Here is a 19,143-nt window from a genome sequence, read left to right on the forward strand (position 1 = left end):
ATTGGTTCTAACTACCCCGATACCGAACGAAACAATACCGACGAAGTTTCCGAGATCCTGACTAACTTTCCGACCCGAAACACGGAGCGAAAAGGAACACGTCCGAACCAGACGGCGGAAAGAAAACAATCTAAGATGGAGTCGACGCCCATGCGCAATGGAACCGAGGTGGGAGGAGTCTCTCGGTCTCGTGACTCGAAAAGACTTCTTCTAAGAAAAACAACTTGTAACACTCCGAGCCCAACACCAGACGGCGGACTATGCACAGCATGTGTATCTGCAGCTACACATGCCACCGAACCTATGTTTTTTCAGAAATCCCTGCCCTTGCTACAGTTTCCTCTAATGGTGCAGGCATTGTTAATACTGGTGCAACTCAGGCTGGACTGGCCAAATAGTGTCTACTTAGGCACTTACCTAATTGGAACAGAGTTGGCTACAGGTTTCAGCTGTATCTTAGCCACCAGGACCATAAGCCCCCACAAACAGCGCCTCCCACGAGATCAAACTCTGCTGATGGATACGTTTTGTAAGACCAGTTAAAAGTAATGTCGTCTTACAATCATTGATGCAGGGGAAAATAGTTCAAATGCAACACTGTGTATTGCAGCGATTAGTCTCCAGGGAAGAAAATGCTGAACTATGAAAATGCAAAACATGCCAGTTCTTCCAATTTGATTACAGAGCTAAATTTGAGTTTAAAAAAAAGTCCGTATCCGTCACTGGACCAATAAATAGGGGAATTTTGACAACGAACAGCCCAAACTCAAACCCTTCCACTTAATTTCTAGTATTGACTGTAGACACTGTCTCTTAAGAGTGATAGAGAAACCTCTAAAAATAAATTTCAGTAAACCATAACCCAACTGCGTCTTTAAAAAAAAAAAAAAATAGCACTTAAACATCCCACATGAATCTTCACAGATTGTGTAAAAACATTGCCCTTTGATCTCAAAGGGCATTTACCCTCAAGACAAATTGAGATGGTTACAATTACACACAAAGCTTGCTAGTGTATACGACTGGCCACAACTGTAAGTCAAGACTGGCATGCTCTACTTACACCTTTAAAACCTACACAGCGAGAGACGACGGACTCCAGAATGAGCAAATTTAGGCTACATTCAAAACCAAGGTATCAGATCAGTATGCAAACGTCAAAACGACTGCTGAATGTTTGTGTTTACCAATGCAAGTCAAGACACTCCGTAAATAAATTGTTTGGCCTGTGCACATCAGAAAGAACATTAAATAAGTTCTACTACTCAATATTTACATACGCAATGGCAATTTTATTTCATATATTAATCAAAAACCTACTAAACCAATTGACTTTAGATTTGCTAAGGGTCCCCAACACAGCTATCGTCATCTATAGGTTGACACGTGTGTTACAGTGGAAATTTCTGAGTACAAAGACAATAGTCATGCCTGCATGAGAAACCAAGGACAAGGGGCTAGTGACACTATAGGTTCATCAAATGTTAGGGTATTTTATTTAAGAAAAAAAAAAAAAAAAGAAACTTAAAGGACGTATCCCTTTTGGGGGAAAAAAAAGTGCTGCCACCATATAAAAACATTTGGCACAGTACTGATATCTAAATGACAGAACTTTAAGTATTATTCAATAACTCTATAAAACAGGTACAACAATTCACATTGATTGCATGAAATGAACTTCTACTGAGCCACCTCTTCTTTTTAGGGCATGAGAGCCTTTTCCACACCAAGATAACCTGCGACAAATCCTGGGATAAACCAAGAAGTTTAATTAATGAGTAATTCACATCTTAGAGGACCTAAAAGGTTAATTTATTCTTTCATGTGTTGGGCATGCTAGCGAACTGAAAATGGCAATATAAAAAAAAAAGCCAATAAAACTGCAACTCATAATATACATACATGCATCCGTCACTATTCCTCGTTCACCTGAATGCTTCAACAACAAGCCACCTGTTACCCTCCAGCAAGAACTATAGGTTAGCATACAGCATGTAGTTCAAGATTCAGGGTGGCCGAGATGCACATGATCCTAAGAGCTTAAATAAAGGTTTTTTTTAAAAAGTCTTTAGAAGAACAGCATCATTGGGAACGGAGTTCTTGTAACAGTAGTTGCCATTTGTTTCCATGAGCTGTTCAGGGGTTGGGAGGGTGGAGGAGGGCGGTGGGAGCTGCAAGTTGAGGTCTTCTCCAGAAATCCTCAACAGGTTTGGAATGAGAAGATGTAATTGCACATCCCATCTGTTACGCCAAAACGAGAACTACAAAGAACAAGAATAATTGATCAAATTTACAAAAGCTTCAGCACCAACTACAAACGCCTAAAAAGGCAGACAGTCAATTAGACAGCATTGGAATATGAATATGTACAGGTCAAAGAGATAAACAGCCCATAATACTGTACAAGTTCCAATAAGAAAAAAAAAAAAAAAAAAAAAAAACTTTAAGACAGCGGAAGAGCTTCTGAACATCGAGAAAATCATGGGGTAAGAGGGGCATAAGAGGAGAGAGCAGATTTTCATCACTTGGAAAATAGAGCAGCAAGTAAAACAAGCCTTTTCCTACCATACGACTGGAAGTAGTTATTTAATCCCTGTCAAATCCATGAAGAAAGTTACCATAGTGTAGTGGTGACTTGTGGGAGGAGAAAAGGGTCTGGCTAGCGCAGCGACAGAAAAAGGGGGTTGAGAGAAATGTAATACAATTATAAAAAAATTAAAACACAACACAAATTTGTTTAAAAACCACAACCTTAATTCCATGCCAAGCTGATCTGCTCCTCCGTCCTCTCGTAGACTGCAGGCAGAGGCTCCCAGCCTGCTTTACGGCCAACCCAGACAGTAGGGCACTCCCAGGAACACTGGGAGCCTGTGCATGCTCTCTCCAGCCCGGCAGCACAGTGCCAGGTTGGAGAGAGCGCGCGCACACACTGCACTTGTGCATTTGGCCGGCGTGAGACGGCTGGCCAAACATGTGCTCTGAGGGGAGTACACTGCACTCCCCTCAGTGCTCATCATAGTCCGTGGCTTGCCCCTTTTAATACAAAATGACAATAAACTGTTTTGTATTAAAGGGTTTGCAGGGGCAGGGGGAGGAGGGGGGGGGGGGGGGAGGGGGAGGGAGGGAGACACTCTACTCCACCCTGGTGGATGACCAGCCCCTGCCGTAGTGCATGTCACTATGGATGGGAAAATTACCAATTTGTGCGCGTACACAATATCACAATCTTTAGAGCTATGTAGAGTACTCACCACTCATTGCTTCTTGCGCAAAGTATTTGACATCCATGTCTTCGTCCTGCCCCAACTTCTGCAGCACTGGTTTCACCTCTGCCTGCAGTGTACTGTTAGAGTAAAAAAAAAAAAAATAACACAGCAATAAAGACAATTTACCACACAAAGAAAGATTAAGAAATATGCAGTTAAAAACAGAACAAGCTATAAAATGTCTACCTGGCTGCTTATAAGAGCAAGAAAAAATTTATTTAAAAACAGACAGCAATGTCAGGAAATTCTAATGCAAAAGAAGTGTGCACTATTAAAGATGCAGTTTTACAGAAAGAAATATCACACTGCAGGTAGCGTGAAGTTTTGTAATTATTTCATATAGGGAACAAAAATACCTAAACAACCTTAAAGAATGGCTTTAAATGGTTGCAAATAACACTCCCAAAAAAAAGTGTACCCTACAGCAACCACGATGGTAGCTGCCTTCCACAGATGTCCCTAAAATAGTTACTTGTAGGCTTTTCATATCCCCCTATGATTCCCCCCGCCCCCTAAAACACTTTAAAAAAAAAAAAAAAAAAAAATAGAAACATGCATGTCACCCTAAAGAAACATGGCTTTCAGCTTAGTGGAAAGTTTACCTGCCATCTAGTACTGGCCCAATTTTCTGCAGTGATTTGGCCACGTTGAAGCGAACATTCGCTACCTGGTCTTCAGCCATTTTCAATACAATGGGCAGCATCAGCTTGGTGGTTATGTCCTGTCCACAAGTTTCAGACAGTGCCTATAGAATATATAGATGAAAGGTTACAGACTGGATGAAAGTCACGAGTCCCACTCAATGAAACGAATGGGAAAAAGCAGGCTAAGTCATCCACCAACATACCTAGCTGTTGGATCCCCGCTCCCTATGTTTACATTGCAAAAACAGTTCAAAAGGCCCAAATGCACCCTTTACCTCAAACATTACACTCTGAATCGGTCACTAACATCTGACAAGGCTCTAAAAGTGATTGGCCCTTTGCAGAGAAAAAAAAAACAAAAACACAAAAAGAGTTTTTACTGACTTTCTGTATCTAGTTACATATCAAGAAGCAACGTAGTTTTAAAGTCTAAGCAACGAATGTAGGTGAACCTAAGAAATGCATTTTTAAAAAAAATAAATCAAAGAGTTAACTAAAGCAAAGGCGAACGGAATGGACTAGACACTTGCATCACCACGCTAGGTTCTTCAGTGTTTCACTCGTCACTGGCTTGCACTGCTATCGCAGTCATTTGACTCCCAGCACTTCCCTCCCATGCACAATTTTAGCCCATCTCTACTTCATCATTAACCCCCTATACATGTGTCACAGCAATCTTTCACCACCCCACCCACATGTGCTCTTGTTTCACACTTAAGCCTTCACCCAGGGGCGGCACCTCCGTTAAGTCTCTTCCCTACCCCCCCTTACCCATCAGCAGCTGCAAAACCTTTACCAAAAAATGATAAATTGAATTTATTATCGTTATCTGGGAAGGGGGGCACTGGGTGACGGGCATTGAGGGGGAGAGGTGAGTGGACATGTATGTTTGGACGGCCGTCCCATGCATAGTAGGCTCTCTACAGCCCAGCAACACAGTTGCCAGGCTGGAGAGAGCAGGCCCAGGCTCCTAGTCTGCCTGGGAACACCCTGGTTGGGCACTCCCTTCCAATCCTGACACTGCTCTCAGCAGCGTCCGGATTGGTTGCAGGGCAGGCTGGGAGCCTGGGTCTGCAGCCTGCGATGGAGGAGATTGGCATGGCAGCGAGTTAAGGTGTTCTTTTTTAAAAAAATGTATCCTCCCGCGCGCACCTCCCCTTCCGCACCTAGGTACTGCCTTCACCCTTTTTTTCTTCATGCAGCGACATTCGGCCACAGAATATACACATGGAAAACCCATTATTTAAAAAAGTAGGATGCAACATTAGCAGTTCATAAAAGCATATGCGTTTGCGAAAGAATGTTTAATTATGTCACCACGAGCAGAACATTCATCTGGATTTGTGGTGTCGACTTAATGGGGTTCATACTTTGTTTTGTGTCAGTTCTAAATAGGAAAAGCCGTTTGATCACCGAGGACCGTTTGGCAATGAAAATGAGTGCATGCGTACCCTTTCTTAACTTTTGCAGTAGGCTATCACGCTCAACCCACTGGCTGGAAAATCAATAGGGAGCTTTGGGATATAAAGATTTATGGAGATTACTTCAGTAAACTGGTCATCTGCAGACATACATAGTTCAATTATTAAGGATTTACATTTAGAAGAGCCCATGCAGCTGACCTAGGAACATTTAGCAACTTTTTTCTCCATACGTAGGCAAAGTCAAATCAAAGACTGTTTCTACGCACTCTCTATGTAAATCGACTTGCCTTACCAGTTTACTATCAAATACAAATAACCTGAGGGGCAAAATAAGAAATGTGCAAGTCAGTTTACTCATTACATCAAACAGTTTCGTATTACAGCCTTCGACGTTGTCCTGTGCAATGCTCCATCCAATTTTTTTGTATGAAAATCATAGGTCAACATGAAGCAAAACCACACTGATCGCTTCTTCAGGGCAACCCTAATTGTGTTACAGTGCCATATAAATGGTGATCTCCACAAGATCATACATAGTGTAAGACAAAAGATACTTTAAATTAAGTTGCAGATGTGTTAATACCGTTCCTAAAAAATAATGACAGTTTTCCAATTTGCAAAATTACGACACCCTTCCTTTAAGGCATCATAAGGCCACTCAAAGCTATACGGGTAATTACATCAAGCTGGCTATATTTTTCCATTATGCTAATCCAATTGTAATAAAAAAGAAATAAAAAAAAATTACGATCTTCTGGTTAAATGCTCATTTCCCCAGTCTGCAGGAGCAGTAAAGAAATGGCAAGTGCAAACATTTCAGACAAAAAAAAAAAAGCAAAAAAAAGCAAAAGGTTTTTATTCTGAAAACACCATGCTACACCACGGGTCACATTTAGAACTCTCTGAATTAGTTATGTACCAGTTAGTTTATATGGTAATTAGATTGGTGTACAGTATACCTTATTGGTAGCCACACTAGAGACAAACATTCTCTTTAAAGGGTCCTACTTTGCTCACATATGGGGTAACAAATATTTAGTAGTAACCGAAACAAAATCATATAGATTGCAGTAGCATGGTCCATACACCAAAAGCAATCTCACCACTGACCGGTTTCTCACAGTGGGAATAAACTGGAACAGAACACCTGGGAGACGTCTGGATTGTACAATTTGAGGTCCTCTTCCAAGAATACAAGTTGGTAGAGTCGGATAAATTCAGGTACCTACAACTGGGACATGCCCCTAGGAGTCCTATAGTAAAGGGAGAGCAACTACCAGAGTTGTCGCCTCTGGAGGACCGTTTACTCACAGTGCCTATAACCGGCAAAGCGATCGCTAAAAGCAGGAAACTGGACAACAACTTCCCTGTTCCGCTGGTGGTGCTAACAGACGACTGGACTAGTGACCTAGGCAACAGACGACAAGGTGGAGCCCACGGTAAATTGTGATTCGTGCCAGTATCAGGCTAGTTTAACTTCGGATTCTGCATAGGTCCTATTACTCTAGGACCCTACTCCCACAAGATAGGAAGAACACAAATATAATTATGCCTCCAGGGGTGTTCCCAGGAGGGCACATCCTTCCATATCCTATGGGAACGTCTGGTGATATACAAGTACTTATGGAAAGTCACAGAGAGTGTCCCAAGTTTTGTATTTGGAGGTTCCCATGGATGCAAAACAGCTTCTCCTGACAATATCAGGGTAGAAGCCCTGGCCCAGATATCGGAGGATCTGGTTAGTGGCAGCTGCAGGGGTGGGCAAGCACAATACTGCAAGAGCATGGGGCAAAGCTGTTTCCTCAAGATTTGAAGACTGGGAGAAAATCTTCGATTGCTGCCAGAAGGCAGAACAGGTAGTTTAATAGTGCAGGGGTGCCCCAAACAATGGGAGAAAGTATTGGAGGCCTGGCGTAATTATAAAGACTACCGACAGGGGGGTAATGTTGCTGGGAGAAAAGATAACTTGTGTGGAGCAGATGTTGGTGAAAGTCATATGAATTGTAATAAGCTGTAAAAGCGCCATAGGTGCGCACCCACGTTCAGCCTTGGCAATGTCGATCTGCATTGCTTTGTAGGACACTTGATACTCCATGTCCATTTCCTATACATTCTGTATGATGAGCAATGTTTCAATAAAACAGAAAAGAATCTCGCCAGTGTATTGTAATATTTAAACAAGGTTTACTATCCTTAAATGGAGGTGCTTAGGCAATTGACCACAAAGGTAGCAAACAGAGCTGTGTAGGGTTCGAAGGTTGTGTTCTTGTTTTGATGATCAAAGTGTGGCTGTCTTATGGGATGCAGCACTTAGTGGTGTGATGCCTGAAGGGGTATGAGAGACAGACACACCTTTATGGTCAGCAGCATGCTGCCAGTCTGGATTGGTTTTGCTGTGCCCACTATGATGTTCTTGTATTTTACAGTCCACCTTAATGGTTATCACACAAGGTTGTCGACACCGAGGTCTTATGGATCCAAACAGCCAATGGTGGAAGGGGAGAAGGTCCAAAATCTGCCAGAATATACTGCATTAATATCATTGTTTCTGTGAATGTAATTAGAAATTAAAGAATGGTCACAGTGTCTAACTAGTGAGGGTTTTCACTGGTGGACCACGTTAGGAGTTTTACAGGTGACCAGCAGTGAGTGGTAGATCGTGTAAAAAAAGATCCCCTTTTGCTGTCCAGATTAGGGGGTAGACTGATGAAATTCTGTGAACGGGGAAGGTTACTGAATTATAAGCGAGGACTATTGTGGATCTGATCGCATTTGGTGTACAAGATCTTTGTGGCAAAGTGTATTATTATGCAATCTGTACTAGTTTAGGGAAAACAGTAGGACCACTGTCATTAGCCTGGTACAGGAAGGGGGTAGGAATCCGAGTGATTTAGCTCACGTCTGGACTGAAATGGAAAAAAAAATGCATAATAAACAGATTGTTTGACAATCGTGTTTGAATGTGCTCTGTTTGGTTATGTTCTTGAGCAGGATGTCCATGTCTTATGAGGATGATCAGAACCAGCTGGCAGGGCACCTATATTGTCATAAGGCACAACTCATGGGTTTAGAGACTGCAGAACAAATGCATCTATACTGGGTTTCTTAGTGCCAAGTAAGAGTAACATTTGCATGAGTAAATCAAGCTGCTGACTGGCATATCTAGAAAATGGATGGGTAGAGTGTTTTTTACGCCTTTTTGAAGTGAAGGAATCCTTTTCAATGGAATGACATTCAGCATGTTAGTTTAATACTCTATATATAGGAGATAAGAGGAAAACTGAATGTTCAGCAAGGGTCCATCTTGCAACTAAGACATGACAGTGGAGGGCATTACAGCACTCCTTCACGAAAGGCAACTTTATGGGTCTTCAATATCACCCCCTGAAGCAAAAAAAAAAAACAAAAAAAAAATAAAACACAATAGAGGGTATTCAAACGGATAAATGAGATAAGACCCAAGGCACCAAAGACAACATTTAAAATATATAAAATAAAGTCTCATTTTTGTTGTGAACGCCTCCATCTGGTCTATCTACTCTCCTCACAAACAGCCTGAGCATAGCTTCATAGCTTAATTACCCAATGAATAACCAGAGTCAAAAAAAGAACACGTTCCTGGAGTCATTCAGATGTCGGATTGCTCCAGACAGGCTATTGTGGTGATCTGAAAAGGTCATCCCAAATGATCATGAAGAATGTTATTGGGTGGAATATTTGAACGAGAACACTAGTCATCTTAAAAACGATTCAAGGTTGGGTTTCCGGTTAATTCTTTTTTAGAAAATTTGAGAATATCTTCAACTACTCTTATTCGCATGTTGTCAAGGACTCTTCCTGTAATAGTTAATTTCATGATTTCTTCATGATTATTTCAGGAATGCTCTTCTATTACTTCACAATGACTAAGCGTTTCTGATTAGCCATTTGACAGGCGGAACTCCAGAACAATTCCAGAATGGTTGCTTCAAGAAGGTCATTTTCTTTGCCTGACAAATTTTCCTCCCAAGGGCATTCCGCTAGACTAACAGTACTGGCAGGTGGGATGTTAACTAGAGGCTCCCATTTAGAGTATGTGTAAGGAAATGCCTCCTTGGCATGGTTACCCCCTGACTTTTTGCCTTTGCTGATGCTATGTTTTGAATTGAATTGAATTGAAAGTGTGCTGAGGCCTGCTAACCAGGCCCCAGCACCAGTGTTCTTTCCCTAACCTGTACTTTTGATTCCACAATTGGCACACCCTGGCATCCAGATAAGTCCCTTGTAACTGGTACCTCTGGTACCAAGGGCCCTGATGCCAGGGAAGGTCTCTAAGGGCTGCAGCATGTATTATGCCACCCTAATAGACCCCTCACTCAGCACAGACACACTGCTTACCAGCTTGTGTGTGCTAGTGAGAACAAAATGAGTAAGTCGACATGGCACTCCCCTCAGGGTGCCATGCCAGCCTCTCACTGCCTATGCAGTATAGGTAAGACACCCCTCTAGCAGGCCTTACAGCCCTAAGGCAGGGTGCACTATACCATAGGTGAGGGTACCAGTGCATGAGCACTGTGCCCCTACAGTGTCTAAGCAAAACCTTAGACATTGTAAGTGCAGGGTAGCCATAAGAGTATATGGTCTGGGAGTCTGTTTTACACGAACTCCACAGCACCAGAATGGCTACACTGAAAACTGGGAAGTTTGGTATCAAACTTCTCAGCACAATAAATGCACACTGATGCCAGTGTACATTTTATTGTAAAATACACCACAGAGGGCACCTTAGAGGTGCCCCCTGAAACTTAACCGACTATCTGTGTAGGCTGACTGGTTCCAGCAGCCTGCCACACTAGAGACATGTTGCTGGCCCCATGGGGAGAGTGCCTTTGTCACTCTGAGGCCAGTAACAAAGCCTGCACTGGGTGGAGATGCTAACACCTCCCCCAGGCAGGAGCTGTAACACCTGGCGGTGAGCCTCAAAGGCTCACCCCTTTGTCACAGCCCCGCAGGACACTCCAGCTAGTGGAGTTGCCCGCCCCCTCCGGCCCCGGCCCCCACTTTTGGCGGCAAGGCCGGAGAAAATAATGAGAATAACAAGGAGGAGTCACTGGCCAGTCAGGACAGCCCCTAAGGTGTCCTGAGCTGAGGTGACTAACTTTTAGAAATCCTCCATCTTGCAGATGGAGGATTCCCCCAATAGGATTAGGGATGTGACCCCCTCCCCTTGGGAGGAGGCACAAAGAGGGTGTACCCACCCTCAGGGCTAGTAGCCATTGGCTACTAACCCCCCAGACCTAAACACGCCCTTAAATTTAGTATTTAAGGGCTTCCCTGAACCTAGAAATTAGATTCCTGCAACTACAAGAAGGACTGCCGAGCTGACAAACCCCTGCAGAGGAAGAACAGAAGACACCAACTGCCTTGGCCCCAGACTTACCGGCCTGTCTCCTGCCTTCCAAAGAAACCTGCTCCAGCGACGCTTTCCAAGGGACCAGCGACCTCTGAATCCTCTGAGGACTGCCCTGCTTCGAAAAAGACAAGAAACTCCCGAGGACAGCGGCACTGCTCCAAAAGAACTGCAACTTTAAATCTGCTCCTTGTAACAAAGACCCCTGCAATTCCCCGCAAGAAGCGTGAGACTTGCAACACTGCACCCGGCGACCCCGACTTGACTGGTGGAGAACAACCAACTCAGGGAGGACCCTCCGGCGACTCTACGACTGTGAGTAACCAAAGTTGTCCCCCCTGAGCCCCCACAGCGACGCCTGCAGAGGGAATCCCCAGGCTCCCCCTGACCGCGACTGTCTGAACTCCATTTCCCGACGGCTGGAAAAGACCCTGCACCCGCAGCCCCCAGCCCCTAAAGAAACGGAACTTCTGTGCAGGAGTGACCCCCAGGAGGCCCTCTCCCTTGCCCAGGTGGTGGCTACCCCGAGGAGCCCCCCCCCCTTGCCTGCATCGCTGAAGAGACCCCTTGGTCTCCCATTGAAAACTGAAGGAAACCTGACGCGTGTTTGCACACTGCACCCGGCCGCCCCCGCGCTGCTGAGGGTGTACTTTCTGTGCTACTTTGTGTCCCCCCCCCGGTGCCCTACAAAACCCCCCGGTCTGCCCTCCGAAGACGCGGGTACTTACCTGCTGGCAGACTGGAACCGGGGCACCCCCTTCTCTCCATTATAGCCTATGTGTTTTGGGCACCTCTTTGACCTTTGCACCTGACCGGCCCTGAGCTGCTGGTGTGATAACTTTGGGGTTGCTCTGAACCCCCAACGGTGGGCTACCTTGGACCAAAAACTGAAACCTGTAAGTGCCTTACTTACCTGTTGAAACTAACAATAACTTACCTTCCCCAGGAACTGTGAAAATTGCACTAAGTGTCCACTTTTAAAACAGCTTATTGTGTTTTATGTGAAAAGTATACATGCTAAAGTAATGATTCAAAGTTCCTAGAGTACTTACCTGCAATATCTTTCAAAAGAGCTATTACATGTAAAATTTGAACCTGTGGTTCTTAAAATAAACTAAGAAAAGATATTTTTCTATAACAAAACCTATTGGCTGGATTTGTCTCTGAGTGTGTGTACCTCATTTATTGTCTATGTGTATGTACAACAAATGCTTAACACTACTCCTTGGATAAGCCTACTGCTCGACCACACTACCACAAAATAGAGCATTAATATTATCTCTTTTTACCACTATTTTACCTCTAAGGGGAACCCTTGGACTCTGTGCATGCTATTCCTTACTTTGAAATAGCACATACAGAGCCAACTTCCTACAGTATGGCAGACACATATTAAACTATTTAAATCCAGACACTGCACCATAACAAGTAAATTGCAAATTACCACAAATTGCGCATACCATTTTGTTTGAGTTATGCATCTGTTAGTGTGAAAGGGTGAAACCTCTCTCCAGATCCATGGTGCAATGAAAATAGTGAGGTAAAATGCACATCCTATTTATATGAGCGGTGACAAGGTGGTGTGTGCGTTCGAAATTGGACACTATGATCAAAACATGGCATCTGCCACTTGTGTATAGCATCAGATGCCTAGGATTAATGCATACATAACAAAAGATGCCCGTCTTTCTGTGTTGAACAATAGCAGCCTTAGTGTAAACAAGGTAGATAGTGCCACATTCTATATCTGATGTTATGTAAGATGGAACCTTTGACAAAAGTCAAACATGACAAAGTTATAGCACAAGACAACACCAGATTAAAAACTGGTTCGTTTATTATAGTTAAGTTAGAGTACTGCTATGTACCATGGTATGATTTCAACACCTAATTAAATATATCCAGTTGATCCTCTACCACTGAACTCTTCATATACACAGCCAAGTCATGTTGAATACTCTCCTTAAGCCTATGGTGCGCCCTAAACTACTTCCAGAAAGGGTGTCCTGATTCTACAAAGAATTACAATGTGATACTTTAAGAAAGTTTGTTCATTTCTAACTGATCTCATATGGTCTTGCAAAAAAAGGAAAAGGTCACTTACCCAGTGTACATCTGTTCGTGGCATGAGACGCTGCAGATTCACATGCTGTACACATCCCGCCATATAGTGTTGGGCTCAGAGTGTTACAAGTTGTTTTTCTTCGAAGAAGTCTTTTCGAGACACGAGATCGAAGGACTCCTCCCCTTTCGGCTCCATTGCGCATGGGCGTCGACTCAATCTTAGATTGTTTTCCCCCGCAGAGGGTGAGGTAGGAGTTGTGTATATAGTAATAGTGCCCATGCAATGGAGTAAATATGTATGTACATAATGTGGTTAAAAGTGATATATTTACAAATTTACAAATGTACAAGTCAAATTTTTCTTAACTTAAAATGGCTACAGGCTCCCGGGGAGGTGGGAGGGCGCATGTGAATCTGCAGCGTCTCATGCCACGAACAGATATACACTGGGTAAGTGACATTTTCCGTTCAATGGCATGTGTAGCTGCAGATACACATGCTGTGCATAGACTAGTAAGCAGTTCTCTCCCCAAAAGCGGTGGTTCAGCCTGTAGGAGTTGAAGTTGTTTGAAATAAAGTCCGTAATACTGCTTGTCCTAATGTAGCTTGCTGTGTTAACACATCCACGCAGTAATGCTTGGTAAATGTATGAGGCGTAGACCATGTGGCTGCCTTACAGATTTCAGTCATTGGTATGTTTCCTAGAAAGGCCATGGTGGACCCTTTCTTTCTAGTGGAGTGTGCCTTTGGTGTAATAGGCAGTTCTCTTTTTGCTTTTATATAACAGGTTTGAATACATTTAACTATCCATCTGGCAATGCCTTGTTTGGATACTGGATTCCCTGTATGAGGTTTTTGGAAAGCAACAAACAATTGTTTTGTGAATTTGTTTTGTTCTATCAATGTAGTACATTAGTGTCCTTTTGATGTCTAATGTACGTAATGAAAATGTCACTTACCCAGTGTACATCTGTTCGTGGCATCAGTCGCAGTAGATTCGCATGTTCTGCAATAGCTCGCCATCTGGTGTTGGGCCGGAGTGTTACAAGTTGTTTTTCTTCGAAGAAGTCTTTCGAGTCACGGGACCGAGTGACTCCTCCTTTTGTCTCCATTGCGCATGGGCGTCGACTCCATCTTTGATTGTTTTTCCCCGCAGAGGGTGAGGTAGGAGTTGAATTGTAGTAATAGTGCCCATGCAATGGAGTGACTAAGTATGCACCTATTTAAGGTTGAGATGATACATATATAAATAATTGAAGGTAACTTCCAAACTGCTACAGGCTCCCGGGGAGGCGGGTGGGCACATGCGAATCTACTGCGACTGATGCCACGAACGGATGTACACTGGGTAAGTGACATTTTCAGTTCGATGGCATCTGTCGCTGTAGATACGCATGTTCTGCATAGACTAGTAAGCAGTTATTTCCCCAAAAAGCGGTGGATCAGCCTGTAGGAGTGGAAGTAGTCTGAAATAATGTTCTTAATACGGCTTGACCTACTGTGGCTTGTTGTGCGGATAACACGTCTACAAAGTAGTGCTTGGTGAATGTGTGAGGCGTAGACCATGTGGCTGCCTTACATATTTCTTGCATTGGGATGTTTCCTGGAAAGGCCATGGTAGCACCTTTCTTTCTGGTTGAGTGTGCCCTTGGTGTAATGGGCAGCTGTCGTTTAGCTTTAAGGTAGCAGATTTGGATGCATTTAACTATCCATCTGGCTATACCTTGTTTTGAAATTGGGTTTCCCGCATGAGGTTTTTGAAATGCAATAAAGAGTTGTTTAGTCTTTCTGATGTTTTTGTTCTGTCAATGTAATACATCAATGCTCTTTTGACATCTAATGTATGTAGTGCCCTTTCAGCTACGGTATCTGGCTGTGGAAAGAACACTGGAAGTTCCACTGTTTGATTTAGATGGAACGGTGAAATAACCTTTGGCAAAAATTTAGGATTGGTCCTTAGGACGACTTTATTTTTGTGTAGTTGTATAAAAGGTTCCTGTATTGTAAACGCCTGAATCTCGCTTACTCTTCTTAGGGAAGTAATGGCGATGAGAAATGCCACCTTCCAGGTTAGGAACTGTATGTCGCAGGAGTGCATGGGTTCAAAAGGTGGACCCATAAGTCTAGTTAGGACAACATTTAGGTTCCATGAGGGAACAGGTGGTGTTCTTGGTGGTATAATTCTCCTAAGGCCCTCCATGAATGCTTTAATGACTGGTATCTTATATAGGGAAGTTGAATAGGTAGTCTGCAGGTATGCAGATATTGCTGCAAGGTGTATTTTAATGGAAGAGAAAGCTAGGTTAGATTTTTGTAAGTGAAGCAAGTAACCCACTACATGTTCTGGAGTTGTGTGTAATGGTTGTATTTGATTAATATGGCAGTAGCAAACAAACCTCTTCCATTTACTTGCATAGCAGTGCCTGGTGGATGGCCTTCTGGCTTGTTTTATGACTTCCATACATTCTTGGGTAAGTTGTAAGTGCCCGAATTCTAGGATTTCAGGAGCCAGATTGCTAGATTCAGCGATGCTGGATCTGGGTGTCTGATCTTTTGGTTGTGCTGTGTCAACAGATCTGGCCTGTTGGGCAATTTGATGCAGGGTACCACTGATAGGTTTAGCAGCGTTGTGTACCAGGGTTGCCTTGCCCAAGTTGGTGCTATCAATATGAGTTTGAGTTTGCTTTGACTGAGTTTGTTTACCAGGTAAGGAAGGAGAGGGAGAGGAGGAAAAGCGTAAGCAAATATCCCTGACCAGTTCATCCATAGGGCATTGCCTTGGGATTGTTCGTGTGGGTATCTGGATGCGAAGTTTTGGCATTTTGCGTTCTCCCTTGTCGCAAACAAGTCTATCTGAGGTGTTCCCCAGAGTTTGAAATAAGTGTTCAGAATTTGGGGATGAATTTCCCATTCGTGGACCTGTTGGTGATCTCGAGAGAGATTGTCTGCGAGTTGATTTTGGATCCCTGGTATAAACTGTGCTATTAGGCGAATTTGGTTGTGAATTGCCCAATGCCAAATTTTTTGTGCTAGCAGGCTTAACTGCGTGGAGTGCGTCCCCCCCTGCTTGTTTAGATAATACATTGTTGTCATGTTGTCTGTTTTGACGAGAATGTATTCGTGAACTATTATTGGTTGGAAAGCTTTTAGTGCTTGAAAAACTGCTAGAAGTTCTAGGTGATTGATATGCAGTTTTGTTTGATGTACGTTCCATTGTCCTTGTATGCTGTGTTGATCGAGGTGTGCTCCCCACCCTGTCATGGAAGCATCTGTTACTACGTATTGTGGCACTGGGTCTTGGAAAGGCCGCCCCTTGTTTAAATTTATGTTGTTCCACCACAGAAGCGAGAGGTAAGTTTGGCGGTCTATTAACACCAGATCTAGAAGGTGACCCTGTGCTTGAGACCACTGTGATGCTAGGCATGGTTGTAAGGGCCTCATGTGCAGTCTTGCGTTTGGGACAATGGCTATGCATGAAGACATCATGCCTAGGAGTTGTAATACCATCTATGCCTGTATCTTTTGTGTTGGATACATGCGTTGTATGATGGTGTTGAAATTTAGAATTCTTTGTGGACTTGGAGTGGCTACTCCCTTTGATGTGTCTATTATGGCTCCTAGGTATTGTTGTACCTTGCGCGGCAGAATGTTGGATTTTGTAAAGTTGACGGTGAACCCGAGTTTGAAGAGGGTTTGTATGATCGGATTTGTGTGATTTGAGCACTGTATGAACGAATGGGCCTTGATTAGCCAGTCGTCCAAATATGGGAACACATGTATTTGCTGCCTTCTTATGTGTGCAGCGACTACCGCTAGACATTTGGTAAAGACTCTTGGTGCGGTTGTTAATCCGAAAGGCAGTACCTTGAATTGGTAATGTATTCCTTTGAATACAAACCTTAGGTATTTCCTGTGCGATGGGTGTATTGGTATATGGAAATAAGCATCCTTGAGGTCTAAAGTTGCCATGTAGTCGTGTAGTTTTAGCAATGGCAATACTTCTTGTAGTGTGACCATGTGGAAGTGGTCTGATTTGATGAAAGTGTTCACTACTCTGAGGTCTAGGATTGGTCTCAGCGTTTTGTCCTTCTTTGGTATCAGAAAGTACAGTGAGTAAACTCCTGTGTTTATTTGTGTGTTTGGCACTAATTCGATTGCATTCTTTTGCAATAGTGCCTGCACTTCTATCTCCAGGAGATTGGAATGGTGTGTTGTTAAATTTTGTGCTTTTGGTGGTATGTTTGGAGGGAATTGTAGAAATTCTATGCAATAACCATGTTGGATAATTGCTAGAACCCAAGTGTCTGTAGTGATTTCCTCCCATGCTTTGTAATAATGACCTATTCTTCCCCCCACTGGTGTTGTGTGGAGGGGGTGAGTGACATGTGAGTCACTGTTTAGTCGCAGGGGTTTTGGGGCTTTGAAATCTTCCTCTATTTCTAGGGAATTGCCCTCCTCTATATTGTCCCCGAAAACCTCCTCTATACTGTCCCTGGTAACTGGACGGTGTGGCTTGTGAGGTGCTGGCTTGTGTGCTTTGACCCCGAAACCCCCCTCGAAAGGGCGTTTTACGGAATGTGCTGTAATTCCCTCTGCTCTGCGGGGAGTAGAGTGCGCCCATGGCTTTGGCAGTGTCCGTATCTTTTTTGAGTTTCTCAATTGCTGTGTCCACTTCTGGACCGAACAGTTGTTTTTCATTAAAAGGCATATTGAGAACTGCTTGTTGAATCTCTGGTTTAAATCCAGACGTTCGGAGCCATGCATGCCTTCTGATAGTTACAGATGTATTAATTGTCCGTGCAGCTGTATCTGCAGCGTCCATGGAGGAGCGGATCTGGTTGTTGGAAATGGCCTGTCCCTCCTCAACCACTTGTTTTGCCCTATTTTGTAAGTCCTTGAGCAGATGTTCAATGAGATGTTGCATCTCGTCCCAGTGGGCTCTGTCATAGCGCGCAAGTAGTGCCTGGGAGTTCGCGATGCGCCACTGGTTTGCAGCTTGTGCTGCGACTCTTTTACCAGCTGCATCGAACTTGCGGCTTTCTTTATCTGGGGGTGGTGCATCTCCAGATGTGTGAGAGTTGGCCCTTTTCCTAGCTGCTCCTACAACGACAGAGTCTGGTGGCAGCTGTGTAGTGATGAAAACCGAGTCTGTAGGAGGCGCCTTATACTTTTTTTCCACCCTTGGTGTGATTGCCCTACTTTTGACCGGCTCCTTAAAGATGTCTTTTGCGTGCCGGAGCATACCAGGGAGCATAGGCAGGCTTTGGTATGAGCTGTGGGTGGAGGAGAGTGTGTTGAATAAAAAATCATCCTCGACCTGTTCTGAGTGGAGGCTTACGTTGTGAAATTGTGCTGCTCTAGCCACCACTTGAGAATACGCGGTGCTGTCTTCTGGTGGAGATGGCTTCGTAGGGTATGCCTCCGGACTGTTATCTGACACTGGGGCGTCGTATAGGTCCCATGCGTCCTGATCTTGGTCACCCTGGCTCATGGTGGTGTGAGCTGGGGAGTGTGATGGAGTTTGTGTTGGTGAGACGTTAATCACGGGCGGAGGAGAGGGTGGTGGGGTAACTCTTTTCACCACTTTTGGTTGTGGTGTCTGTTCAGTCTGGAACTCCAACCTTCTCTTTCTCCTAATGGGGGGGAAGGGTGCTTATTTTTCCTGTCCTCTGCTGTATGAAGATATGCTTTTGCGTATGGTCCACATCAGTTGCTTGTAGCTCTTCCTCAAACCTATGCTTCTGCATTTGGGAGGTTAGCGAGTGCTCTTCTGTATAAGAGCCTGAAGCTGGGTCGCTTGCAGTTTGTTTCGGCATCGAAACCCTGTCTGCGTGTTTTTTTCGGCTCCGAGGTGACTTTTTTCTTTTTCGGGGCCGAAACCTCTCGGCGTCGATCTGTTTCGGTGCCGCTGTCTCGGCGTCGAGCCGTGTCCACACCGGCATCTCGGTGTCGAGGCTTGTCTCCAGCACTTTCTCGGTCCCGAGAAGGCTGCGTGCCGGTGTCTCGACCGGAGTCGGACGATCTCGGCACTGTTTGGGCCTTTTTCGGTGCCGACGGTCGGTCACCGAATTTATGGGTGGAGCCATGGCCGGATGGCAGTGGCGTCCCCTGGGCCTTGTAAATGTTTCTCTGTGTGGTTTTCGACGTCTTACTCACGGTTTGTGTATCGTCGAATCCTTCGGAGTCTGAGTCTTGGATCGAGAAGGTACCTTCCTCTTCCTGTTCCTCGAACTCCCGTTGGGCTGTCGGTGCGGACGCCATCTGAAGTCTTCTGGCTCGACGGTCTCGGAGTGTTTTTCGGGACCGGAACGCACGACAGGCCTCGCAGGTGTGTTCGCTGTGCTCAGGTGACAGGC

The 19,143-nt window shown here is 44.3% G+C and overlaps 1 protein-coding gene across 1 annotated transcript in view; it reads right to left on the reverse strand.

Annotated features, from left to right (window-relative positions):
- Window positions 1-1,271: 1,271 nt before the first annotated feature.
- The window catches only part of PPP2R1B (protein phosphatase 2 scaffold subunit Abeta), a 132,720-nt gene continuing 114,848 nt past the window's right edge, over window positions 1,272-19,143 (reverse strand). The window contains exons 13-15 of the mRNA XM_069225003.1: window positions 3,869-4,011; window positions 3,252-3,343; window positions 1,272-2,261 (exon numbers count right to left, since the gene is read on the reverse strand). Of these exons, the coding sequence (XP_069081104.1) occupies window positions 2,245-2,261; window positions 3,252-3,343; window positions 3,869-4,011 (252 nt within the window). The 3' untranslated portion in view covers window positions 1,272-2,244. The remainder of the gene's footprint in view (window positions 2,262-3,251; window positions 3,344-3,868; window positions 4,012-19,143) is intronic.

The sequence above is a fragment of the Pleurodeles waltl genome, chromosome 3_1 (genome assembly GCF_031143425.1).
Source record: "Pleurodeles waltl isolate 20211129_DDA chromosome 3_1, aPleWal1.hap1.20221129, whole genome shotgun sequence".
Lineage (NCBI taxonomy): Eukaryota > Metazoa > Chordata > Amphibia > Caudata > Salamandridae > Pleurodeles > Pleurodeles waltl.